Here is a 12,762-nt window from a genome sequence, read left to right as displayed (position 1 = left end):
CCTGGTAACCCAACTGTTCTGATCCGCATTCTCTGCTAACTAGACCTCTTCCTGGTAGTGCTGAATGAGGTAGCACTAGCTGCCGGAACGCCCAGGTTACTCAGTCTGCGTCCGTCTGCTCCTCTTTCCGCCTCTCCTTCCTTCCTTCCTATCTCTGTCTCTCCATCTAAGTACGATTGCTTATATATTAAATATATTACATATAAAAATATACTCATAAGCTAATTCCCACATACGCTATAGTTAAATATCTAAGTATATTTTTATAACATGATAATAATATTAGGACTGGTCTGCAGTCATCAAATTGAGTCATACTTCGGTGGCTAAGTAGTAAATGCTGGCTGGGTGGGTGTCAATTACAGATTGAAACAGCAAGTGTTCATGCATTGTATGATCTCATTCATGTTAATGGCATTCTCTGAATGGCACACTATTTCTAACACACACTTTATTCCAAATGACTGTGTGTCTTATGTTTTTTTTGTGTTTTTTTCTAAGATACAATGCTTTACATGATTGGTAGCCTGTTTGTCCCTTCCCCAAAATATGTTTAATATCAATCAGTACAGTAATGTGTAACAAGAAACAATTTGGAAAATGTTGGACTAGACCATAGTAAAATATATATTGAAGTTTAAGAATGCTCCCTTCTTTCCGAACTGAAGTGGAGCCTGATTTTCCGTGTTTTTCTTGTTTGATTTATTATCTCTTCTGCCCTTGCTCCTGCTGTGACATATACAATTTAGAATAGGATCTGAGGCTTGATGGTTGCTGTGAGATCTTACTTTCATACAAGAGGTTTTTTGTTTGTTTGTTTTTAATTTACTTTCTAGTTCCTGCTCAATAAAAAGGTTGGCAGGTATTACTGAAGTGACATCTTTATCATAGGCTTATAAATATTTTTTAAATAAGAGAGGCTTCTCCTGACTGCAAGGATAATATAGTTTCATTCTAAAAAGTATAATCAAAATAGTATGAAATTAAGAGAGAAGAAAGTTCATCTTTAACCAATGTCTGCATTTTAGTGAACATCCTATAAAATATGTCAGACACATGCACATTGTTACACGTGTTGTATATGCAGCTTTCTGAAAGAAAGGATTCACCTGCTTGTCACCCTCCCCCCAACACACTATGTACATTGTTCTGTGTCAATAAATATAGAAGTACATCAGTTTAAATGACCATCTTAAGATATTTACACCGTTAATAGTTTTTCACAAAGATCAGAAGTGCTGTGATGAGCATACTAATTTTTACATCTGTGTGTACTTGTCCAGTTACTTTACAGTGTATACTTAGAAGCTGAATTACTGTCTCAAAGAATATGAAGACTTAACATTGGGGTATAGGAAAAAGGTCTTCTGTACTATATATTGTTAATCTTTCTCATTTTTGCCTTTCTGAGTAATAATTTTTCACTTATATTGCATTTCTTTTGATTAGTGAGCTTTTTTCTTGCATATTTATTGATTATATTTTAATGAATTTTCTTATATGCTTTGCCCTTTTTATATTAGTGTTCATCTTTTTCATGATTAAAGTCTTTATATAATAAAAATACTAGCTTTTTGTCATGTGCCACATTTTTTCCACTCTGTCATCTGTCTTTAAAATCTTATTTAAGAGGACTATACATTAATGTTCTTGTGTGTAATACTAACTCTGTCATATGCTGCAGACTTTTTCCCCTAGTTTGTCATTTACTTTCAAATCTTGTTGAGGATGAGTGTGGGGGGCGCGGGGAGAGAGCATGGTGTTGGGGAGGGGTGTTCTTGCCATACCAAGGGTTCAGTATTTACATGATTAAATCAGTTATTTTCTTCATGCATCTGGGTGTCATGTCATATTTAGGAAGGCCTTCTCACTCAGGATTAGAAATATATGAATCTACTTCATGTAAATAAAATCAGCTCCTCTCCCACTTGGATGCTCCTTCTAGGATTATTCAAACAGAATAGAGTCAGGCCCAGCCCTGCCTCCTGTGCCCCCGAAAGTGCGGCCCACACACCACCACCTACTTGGCACCCACCTCTGAGGTGGTTCTTCTCTACATCCTTCCCTCACTTCTACTCCCCACATTCTGTCATTTAGCCTTTCTAGATCCTTTCCAGCTTTGTCCGTTTCTGTCTTTAATAATCCTCTCTTCTTCCATCAGAAAATAAAACCACATATAATAAGCTCTGCTTCCTTTATCTTACAAAGATGTTATTACTTACTGCAAATGCCTGTTTTGAAGGCAAGCAAAGATCTAACTTCTGACTATTTAAACATATAAATTATATAGTTGTTATAAATTCTGATCCATCTGAGCTTCTGCTTGCCCCACAGCTGAACTCACACTTACAGCCATGGGACGGCAGTTGTTGACATTCGATGTACGTCTTTCCTTTTCTTCAGGTTATTTTACATTAGCAGACTGCAAACTTTTTCTTAAAAGACTGGAAGATATTTAGTTCAACCCCAAGGTGGGCCGTCCAGCAGTACATAAGTGAATGGGTCTGGCTGTGTTCCAGGAAAACTTTATTTAATAAAAACATATAATGAAACAGGTGGTGGGCTGAGGCAGCAGTTTACCAACTGCTGCTTTGCTTAATCTTAGGTAGACTTGAGCCACAGTCCGAGGATGGTAGAAAGAAGACAGAAGGAACCAGGCCCAGAAGAAGAGACTTGCTAATTAGTTTACAACAAAAGTTGAGCAACTATTCTATGGCAGGAATTTCTCCGGGTTCTGGAGTTAAACTGGTGATTGAGCAGATGTGGTCCCTTCCTTGTGAAATTTACATTTCCTAGCTTGTGTACGTCTTATATTCATTACCCCTAATATGAGTCAGAAATGTAATAAGGGGTGGTTTGGTTTTAATGCATTTTCCTGAAAGAAGATACATAGAAAACATTTTTTAAAGTACAACCTAAAAATTGCCTACTTAAAATAAAACACCCCTGTAATTCTCTTTAAATCATTGGTTCTCAACCTTGATTCTGTGTCAGAATCACCTGGTGGGAAGAGTATTAAAACTTCTGTCATACCCTAGTTAAGTCAGAATCTTCATGGGTTCAAGCTAGGCGTCTGTATTTTCATTTCCCAGGAAATTTTATTGTGCCACTGGAGTTGAGAACAATGGCTTTCAATGAAATGAGTTTCATGTGTGATAAAAATCTTAAATTCAAAATTGTAGAAAACCTATACTTTGTTACATTTTTTCTAGAGATGAGGCAGTATTTGTTAGTTTTTATGTTACACTTGTCAGTAAAAAAAAAAATGTCTTATTTAAATTTTAAGTTTTAAATGAGCTTGATATTTTAATAATGCTGTTCAACTTTCTGCTTTTAAATTAGTATGTTGAAGGTTTTTATTTATACTTTGTTTTGTTTAATAATAATTTATTGCCACTTTTAGGATACTGCTGGTCAAGAAAGGTTCAGAACATTAACTCCCAGCTATTACAGAGGTGCACAGGGTGTTATATTAGGTAAGGTTTTACTTTAATATACCGTTTAAAAAATATTGTTTTATTACTGGGGAATTTCTAATTTTCCTTGTTTGTGAAGGTCAGTAAGTTTTTCTTTCATTTTTCTTTAGGGCTACTTTTATGTGACTTGAAGTTACGTTAACTTCATGTAATATTAATGAATATTTACACTTTTAAAATTTTGTTTCAGCCCTTTGTCTAGCAATTAAAAAATAAAGATCAGACACATGTACTAAGGAGTGGTTTGGATTTATGCATTTTTCTGAAAGAAGATACATAGAAAACATTTTTAAAAGTACAACCTAAAAATCGCTTACCTAAAATAAAACACCCCTATAATTTATCTGGTTTAAAAGCGCGTGTTGCTGAGGACATAATTGAGGACCAGTCCTCCTGTCATTGGTCTGTCTTAGAGTATTACCAGAAACCAATCTTTAGTCAGCAGCTTACAAATATTAACTGCCAGATTATAAAAGAAGGAGAGTGTTGGTTGCTTAGCAGAATCTGTTTTCTTAGTCTTGAAAAATAGCACAGAGCACTTAGTACTATTGATTTATAATCGCACAGAACTTAAAAGCCAAGTGTGGATTTTCAATGTAATTTATTGAAAAGTGCTTGTTCTTAATATTCCTGAGAAACTGTTTAAAATGAATATTGATCAATTGTAGGGAGAAATCTCTTCTTATATATCATGACTTGTGAGGCTTTAGTTTCATTTCTGTTAATTTGACAGTGACTCTCATAGTTTCGGTTCAGCATCTCCTAAGTTTAGAAAACACTTTAAATTAATAAGCTCTTTAGTAAAATGCAGAGTGATGGGAGATGAAAGTGAAAGCAGAGGAAGACGATCAGGATTCCACCCACTAACTTCACATATTTTTTCAAATTTTCAAATTCTGGTCCTTGTGAGAAATAAAGTAACAGGGTCATAGATGCTGAAATTTATGTAAAATTTTTTGGTATTTTGCCACAGATTTGAATCTAAACACCTTTTGGTTTTCAGACAAACTTTTTTTATTGTTATAAATGGAGACACAGCTGTTGTTTTGCTTAATTTTCAGTTATCACATAGGATATAATTTCATTTCTCTCACAACATATGTAAATAAAGTTGAAGTATGTGTGTAAATGCATTTTTTTTTTTAATACACTTGTTTCTTCCATCTGGATCAGTAGGCACTGATTTTTAAGCATTGAAGGCTTAAAAAACAGACTTGTCTGTATAGTAATGTCAGTTCCTAGTACATATCAGAAATGTAATGCCATTGTTTCTTACTTTTGATATTTAATAAATGATTCTTTTTATTTCAGTTTATGATGTCACAAGAAGAGACACCTTTGTTAAACTGGATAATTGGTTAAATGAGTTGGAAACGTACTGCACGAGAAATGACATAGTAAACATGCTAGTTGGAAATAAAATTGATAAGGTGAGAAGTCAGACACTTGGCAGTTTGGCTCTATATTTTGGTAGCTTTTCTTAATCTTTGATTTATCTTTTAGGAAAATCGTGAAGTTGACAGAAATGAAGGCCTGAAGTTTGCACGGAAGCATTCCATGTTATTTATAGGTAGGTGTGTGAATCTTTATCTTTTCATTATTAATGAAGAGTTTTTAAATGGAGTTTCTGTTACATTGTTCTCTTTATGAACCATAAAATGTGTGTATATAGCTCATGGTTGTCTTGTGCTATAAAACTAACCAACTGTAGAACCAGGTTCCTTATTTTTCTTTCTGTGAAAAAGAATAGGATCTCACATCATGTGAAGCCTTACAGAAGAGTCACACCATTCCTCTCCTTCAGGAAAGCCAGGGACCCAGCCCTGCAGTCGCACCTGCTAGTTCATGTGCTGGCAGCAGTGGCACCACCTGAGAGCTTGTTAGAAATGCTTCATTTCAGACCCTAGCCCAGTTTTTCTGAATTAGAATCTGCATTTGAGAAAGATGTTCATGTGATCTGTATGCACGTTAATATGTGAGAAGCACGGTAGAGCTAGTGTTGGCAAATACAGCACGGGCCAGATGTGGCCCCACTGTTAGTATGGGAACACACCATGCCCGCTCACCTGCGTTGCTGTCTGTGGCTGCCTTTGTGCTTCATGGCAGAGTTGCCATTACAGTGCGAGGCAGTATGGCGTCAAAGCCTAAAATATTTACTCTCTAGCCACTTACAGAAGATGTTTGTTGGCCCCTTGTCTGGCATAGTGGACTGGCTCTACCAGTTGGGAGCTTTTAAAAGTTACACTCTCTGGGCCTTACTTATCACGGGTCTGAAACAGAGCCTCGAAGGCAGTTTATAAGAAACACCCTAGTTAATTCTGATGTGAAGCCAGCCTTAGGAATTACTGTTTTAGCTATTCCACTGTATTAGAACCCAGTAGGAATCAGGAAATGGAAATGGGAGAACATCACATATAAAGAGAAGTGGGGTGGTGTAAGTGGAAGGTGTAGGGAATTTTAGACAGGGATTGAGTAGTATCTCTACTGCTTACTTGCTAGGTGTCTTTCATTTCTATATGTTAGTTTGTTCAATTAATATTTATTGAACACTGAGGATACAACAGTGAACAAAATGGTCCAACTTCCTGTCCTCAGGGAGTTTACATTCCAGGCTGGGAAACAGACTCGTATAAGTAAGTAGTGCTATGCAGGAAATAAAACATAGTAAGGGAAGAGGGAATGACCAGGGTGGGAGGTAATACGGAAAAGTTCTTTGAGAGAGTGCCATTTGAGCAAGAATTCGTGGTATGAAGATCAAGACGGAGAGTGTCTCAGGCTGAGAGAATAACGAGTATTTCCTGAGGTAGGAACCAGCTTAGTGTGTCTGAGCAACAGGAAGGAAGCTTGTGGGCTGGAGCAGAGCGTGTGCTGGAGGAAAGGGTGGTGATGATGGGACAAGAGATCTTAAAAGGTCATGTTGGACCTCCTAGGCTATGGTAAAGAAATGAGTTTTATTCTAAGCAAGGTGGAAAGCAAGGGAGTAGTGCTGTGACTTGATATTCTTTTAAAGAGACTCATTTGTGTAGCAAATGGCCCGTGAGAAGCAGAAGCAAGAGGGTGCTTATTCTCTTACAGTGGCCTAGATGAGGGGTGCTGGTGGCGCTGACTGTGGTGGCAGTCATGGCTGGTGGGAAGTTGGCAGATCCAGGAGACGCTTTGAGGGTAGAGCTGACAGCACATAGGTTGTGTGTGGAGGATAAGGGAAGAGAGCAGTCAGGATAAGTTCAGGTCTCTGGCATGAGCAGCTGGGTGAATGGTGGTGCCGTAACTGAGATGTGGAAGTTTGAGATGAGAACAGGTTTAGGCAGAGGAATAGGGAACCAAGAGTTCTGCTTAGACGTAAGACCTGTCTTTCAGACAACCAGTGGACATCGTGGTCACTGGCATTTAGGTGGCGTTTAAAGTCATGGGATTAGAGCAATCACTACAGGAAAAACTGGATAGAAAAGGGCTGATGATTGAACGCTGGGGCACTCCAGCAATCAGAAGTCAGCAGAAAGAGGAGTGCCAGCAAGTAAGGCTGCGAAAGATACGCCAGGGAGAGAGGAGGTGCCGGGAGTGTTCAGTGTCCTGCAGGCCACGTGAACCAAGTGTTTAAAGGAAGAAGGCGGTCGGCCACATCAAATGCTGCAAGGGGTCAAATGAGAAAAGGACGTTGGATTTGACAAGGCACAGGCTTTGGTAGTCTTGACAAGAATAGTTTCCATGGAGTGGTGGGAACAAAAGTCTAATCAGAGTAGTTTGAAGAAAATTTTGAGATAAAGTGGAAACAACTTATATGGACAACTCTTTGTGACAGTTTTGAGAGAGTAGAGAAACTAGGTGGCTACTGGAGGAGGTGTGGGCTGGAGGGCAGGTTGTTTGGTTGGGCGGGTGGGTGTTTAATGAGACGGACAATAATTTTGGTGGGCTTTGAAGCTGACTGGTATAATCCAGAAGAGAGGGCACATGATTTTTCAGTGAATGAGAAGGGATGGGATCCCGGGAACTAGACAAAGGGGGGCCTCAGACGGCAGCCGGGATGGTTCACCTGTTGTAACAGGAGTGAAGGCAAAGCCTAAGGATACAGATGTGGGTGGGCTGGGAACCCTGTCAGTGGGATGATCAGGAGTTCTTGCCAGGTTGTTTCGGGTTTTCTCAATATAGAGCTAGATCATCAGCTGAGGTAGAGGAGCTTTAAGATGACGGAATAAATAGTCATCTCAGACTGGAAAAAAAGGTAGTCACTGGGGAAATACAGGATTGGGGAGCAGGGCTGGATTGGGGAGCAGGGCTAAGTGTCCACATGCGTCTCATAAGCATAAATTTAAAATGGGACTAGTGTTCATGGTTGTATGTCATTTATCCAACCACCTATAGCTGCTGGGTCCCAGGCACAGAGCAACCAGATTGTTTAACTTAGAGCCTAGATTTCCTTATTCTAAAACGGGAATGATACCTGCTTCAGGGGCTAATATTAAGAACTAAAAAAATTAAGGAAAGAACTTTGGCGTAGTATTTGAGTAGGGCTTTAAAATTTACAACTCTATCACAAAATCTTGGGCTTATATACCGCTAGTCTTATAGATAGAACTTAAATAGCTCAACTTTGAGAGTTGCAGGAAATTCGCTAATCTTAAACCTGTGGGGAGAGATTTGGCTTTTTATATATCATCCGCTGATATTTCTGCTGTAATAGTTTTCCAGAAAAACGTAGAAATATGATCAGAAGAGAATATACTCTGACATTTTTCCTTGAATTTCAGAGGCAAGTGCAAAAACCTGTGATGGCGTACAGTGTGCTTTTGAGGAACTTGTTGAAAAGATCATTCAGACGCCTGGACTGTGGGAAAGTGAGAACCAGAATAAAGGAGTCAAACTGACACACAGGGAAGAAGGGCAAGGGGGAGGGCCCTGTGGTGGTTACTGCTCTGTGTTATGAACTCTGGGGAGCTCCATCTCTTGCATATTTGATCGGATAACGTCATCTTTCTGTATATAAACTCTTCAACTGCTATTTTAGGGTCCTTGCAGTTTGCACATATTTGTTTTGTATCATGGCAGTAAATACTTGCGAGAAATCCCACTTATCGACTGTTTCCAGGTAAAACATTATGGTAAGCATGCATAGTTTGCAATCTGCAGTTTTTTATGTAACATAAAATAGGTGTACCTTTATAAGTACATTTGATTTTATGATTTACATTCATCATGTGATTTTTTAAAAATCCACTTATCTAGTGTATGTTGATACAAGGTCTATTTCTGGTGTCCTTTTCATTTAAATACTCATCAATTACTGAATTAATTGGTATGTAGAACTCCTAGGACCACTGAGAGACATACAGGTATCATCAAACCTGGCAAATTTCCCTTCAGAAATAACAAAGAGCATGATTCCATAACTTTTCTAGGATGTTTGCTGATGGATTCTCTTTTAGTACTAAGCAAATTTCTCTTTACAGGATGTAGTCCAGGCCAATTTATAATTAAATCTCTGTTTGTTCTGATGATGCTTCTAAAATAGCATCGATATGTTAAAGAAGTTTGGTCTTACTTTTAATTTAGTTCACAAGTAGCTCAGTTGCTTAACTGGAGTTTTAATTCTGTGATATGTACATGGGATTCATGACCCTTTGTGCAGCATTTTTGCTTATGTGGTATTTGACAGGATGGCAATAAGGTTTCCCCCCATTTTGTTTTCAGAAGGACAGGAATGGTGTGTTTACGTAACTCATGTAGTACTTTGACCACTTTTAGAAACAACACCTTTTTCCATAAATGTTGGTGGTGTTTGTGCAGGCACTTCAGTCGTAGCTTGTGTAATGTTAATGAATATCTGTATCTTATGACTTCCATAAATGGCTAGTTGATACTCAAAAGCCTACTTCTGTGTTTTGAGGGTTGGGGGAAAAGACACTAAATTATAATTTGAGAAAGGCATATTGCTCCCAGATTTTGATGTGTGTGGGAAAATACTGTTGCAATGAAAATCTTGGTAATTTACTGTAACAAGTAGCCAATAGTTTATCAAAACCAACTTGTACAGACTAATAAATCTTCTCCACAGTATTCAGTTTTCTAACCTCTTGCTGTTGTACACTGTATATTTTTTCACTCATATATTTAATTTACATTGATCTCTGCTATTTTAAGCCTCCAGATAAGTAATTTGTCCTTTCAGGCAGGTTACTCTAATACCCCTCAGTAAGATTAATAAGAAATATTAATTTCTAGGCAGTTTGTTCTCTGTATACAGGTACAAATGATAAACATTTTTGTGGGTCACCTTTGCAATATATGTGATAATGGGCTGAAATGTACCTCTTCACATAAGAAAACCTTACATTCTACGTGGTTCACACTTGTTAGACTACATTACATTTGATTAAAGGTTTTCTGCATTATGTATGTTTTTACTAAATATGAAACATATACTACTTTAATGTTGGAGAAAGATAGCTAACACATGTACTTAACGACTTGTTGTTACATTAAAACTGTAGATTTGTATATTTATGTAGTTTCTGTATTGACATTTCTGTTTATTGCTTTTTGCTCCTTGAACTATGTAATACTCTTTCTGTGCATTGGATTGTCTTGATTTGGTCAGAATTTGGATACATATGAGTCACTTAACTTTTAACAACTAATTTTGTTTGATTTATATTGTAACCTTTATAGTTTTTAAATAAATATAGCCTGCTTTCCCTAGATGCATTTGTGCAGGAAGTATTATACATTTCCCTATTACTCTCATCAGCTGAGGAAGTCCTGAATACAGTGTTATTCACATTGTCACTATTTTGTTGCAAGCTTCTTGTTTCATAGTGTAGGTTTTCTAAGTGAAGTAGTAGTGATATCTAAAATTAGTCACTTAACAGGATTTTGTCAGTTCTTCATTTCTCAGTCATTTGTAGTAGTTTTAAAAAGTGCCTTTTGCAGATGGAGAAAATCAGAACAATTAGAATATAGTGTTTTGAGTCTGGGAGTACTGAGATAGACCTAAACAAAAAAATAACTTCAATTTATATTAACAGTAATAGTTAACATTTATTGAAAGCTTACTGGGTGTCAGGTCCAGTTCTAAGTGCTGGATTATGTCATTAAACCTCACAGCAACCTTAAGAGATTGGTTGGTACTGCCATTATGCCCATTTTAAAGATGAGGATAATGAAACATAGATAGGTTAAGTAACTTCCCAAAGATCACAGAGCTAGTCAGTGATGGAGCCTGGATTCCAGTCAAGGCATTTTCACTCCTGAGTCCATACTCTTAACCACCGCTCCCTCTGCTACGGCTAGTTTTTGTTTTAACATAGCAGGTTTATCATTCTTTTGTTATGTGTAATAGAAGATTTTCAGGATTTTTGGTTATAGAGTAAATCCCATTGATGTAAACCAACTGTGTAAATCATTTGACCTAGAAGTTAAGGTAGTAGAGTAGGTGGTCTCTTAGTGAAAATCTTTGACTTAGTAAAGGTACAAAATCAGGAGACTTAGGGCACCTTAATTTCCTATTTGTAATTGGATATGGGAAAAGTTATTAAATCTGAGAACAGCCTTTCAGCTCAAAATTGAAATCTAGGGGATGTTTTCATTTCAAGTACTCAGTTGCCATCTATAAATTCACACTTGGCTTTCTAACTGAATACAGTGAAATTGGACTTGATTTTGATTCATTGTAATTTGCATACTTGAAATATACATGATTACATGATTCTGTTTTAAGTGTGGGATAGCACAAACCTACCTCATATCTATAATGTCTTTAAATACAGTTTAATATATATTTTTTCTAACTGATTTTCAAGTGAACTGGGATAATCCTCCAGATCCAACAGCTTGTAGGTCTTTTCAGTATTCAAGCATTATGCTTCTATATTTTGGGGTCCATTTCATCAGTCATACTTATGAAGTTTTTGCGTCCTTCATTTATTTTCCCTTGTTAGAGATAGGAATAAAAGCATTTAATCAGTTTTAGAAGATATACTAGTTCTGACCCCAGCTATGCTGAGGGTAATCAACTATAGATTTCATCTTGGGTTTTGTCTGGAAATGTTGTTGAAGGAAGAGAACAGAAAGAAATAAGCTGAGTCAACACTTGGAGCTAAGGAATATAGATTTACCCAGGAATCTCCGTTTTTATTTTTTATTATCATTTTTAATGGGAACATCTATCAGGTTGGAGGAAAAGAAACATGCTCAACTTCTGTTACATTATGGGCTTTAAATTTTACTGTTTGTTGCTAGCTTTTTGTTTCATATTTAGGAATCAGTAACATTTCTGATAGTGGTATAAAGTTTGCTTTAGTGCCTCTTAGTTACAACTGTTTTGTCACAAACGTTTCCAATAGTACTGTGAGCTTCTGTTCTCACAGGAGCTGCCCCCTCACCATCTCTCTCTCACACACAAAAGCAATGTTTCTTTTTCTTTTATTAACCTGATAAACAATAAACTATGTAATTTTATTTGTATTTCTTTGATTACTAGTGTGGTTGGGCACTTTTAATATTTTATTGGATATTTGTATTATTTTCTTTTATTCCTTGTTCCTGTTATGTTGTGCTTGCCCATTTGGCATCCACCTCCCACTTTTTCTTTGGATAACTGCCCTCCATCATCACACATGCAGTTTGGATGGGACTGTCGCACCTTCAGCTCTGGAGCTGACGTGGTTATCTTTAACCAGTGCCACTTCCCCCCAAGTCCCCACAGTAAATGGTTCAGATGAGGCTACTTAGTTATAAGATGTTTGCTGAGGCTTCCTCAGGAACTGCAGAAGAAGACACTTTCTTGGAGATGTGGTGTGATAATTCTGAACTTGCTGCAGCCAGCTTTTCTATTTAAAGGAGCCAGCCTGAGGGCGGTACTAAGAAAATAAAAGTGTGTCCAAGTTGGACCCTTGATGCAATCTGGAGCCCCTGGATCAAACTGGACCTGAAGTTAGCTACACTTCTGGACTTTTCACTTATGTGAGCCAATAAATTCCCTTTTGGTTTAAGCCAGTTTGAGTTGGATTTTTTTTCTTGTAACCAAATGTGTGCTCTGTGAGTGTATATGGTCTTTGTAGGGGCTCTTTGTACATTGAATTCAGTATGTTGATGACTATCACTTGAAAAACCATTCTTCTTAAGTAACTTAATATTTTAGTGAGGTTATTTCATATATTTATTTGTGGATATATACATATATATAATTTTAAGGACTCCTTATTTTATAGGGTCTCATGTTTTTTGGTTTAATTTCCTCTGTCATCCCAACACTCACTCTTCCCCTTTCCCACCTGAGATAATCATTGTTACA

General features: G+C 37.2%; 1 protein-coding gene across 1 annotated transcript in view; it reads left to right on the top strand.

Annotated features, from left to right (window-relative positions):
* Window positions 1-9,527, top strand: part of RAB18 (RAB18, member RAS oncogene family) — a 32,453-nt gene extending 22,926 nt beyond the window's left edge. The window contains exons 4-7 of the mRNA XM_067705832.1: window positions 3,404-3,476; window positions 4,788-4,906; window positions 4,980-5,046; window positions 8,222-9,527. Coding sequence (XP_067561933.1) covers window positions 3,404-3,476; window positions 4,788-4,906; window positions 4,980-5,046; window positions 8,222-8,397 — 435 coding nt within the window. The 3' untranslated portion in view covers window positions 8,398-9,527. The remainder of the gene's footprint in view (window positions 1-3,403; window positions 3,477-4,787; window positions 4,907-4,979; window positions 5,047-8,221) is intronic.
* Window positions 9,528-12,762: the final 3,235 nt, after the last annotated feature.

This window comes from Pseudorca crassidens, chromosome 1, assembly GCF_039906515.1.
Source record: "Pseudorca crassidens isolate mPseCra1 chromosome 1, mPseCra1.hap1, whole genome shotgun sequence".
In the NCBI taxonomy this organism is placed as follows: Eukaryota; Metazoa; Chordata; class Mammalia; order Artiodactyla; family Delphinidae; genus Pseudorca; species Pseudorca crassidens.
This window is presented reverse-complemented; position numbering and strand designations above follow the sequence as displayed.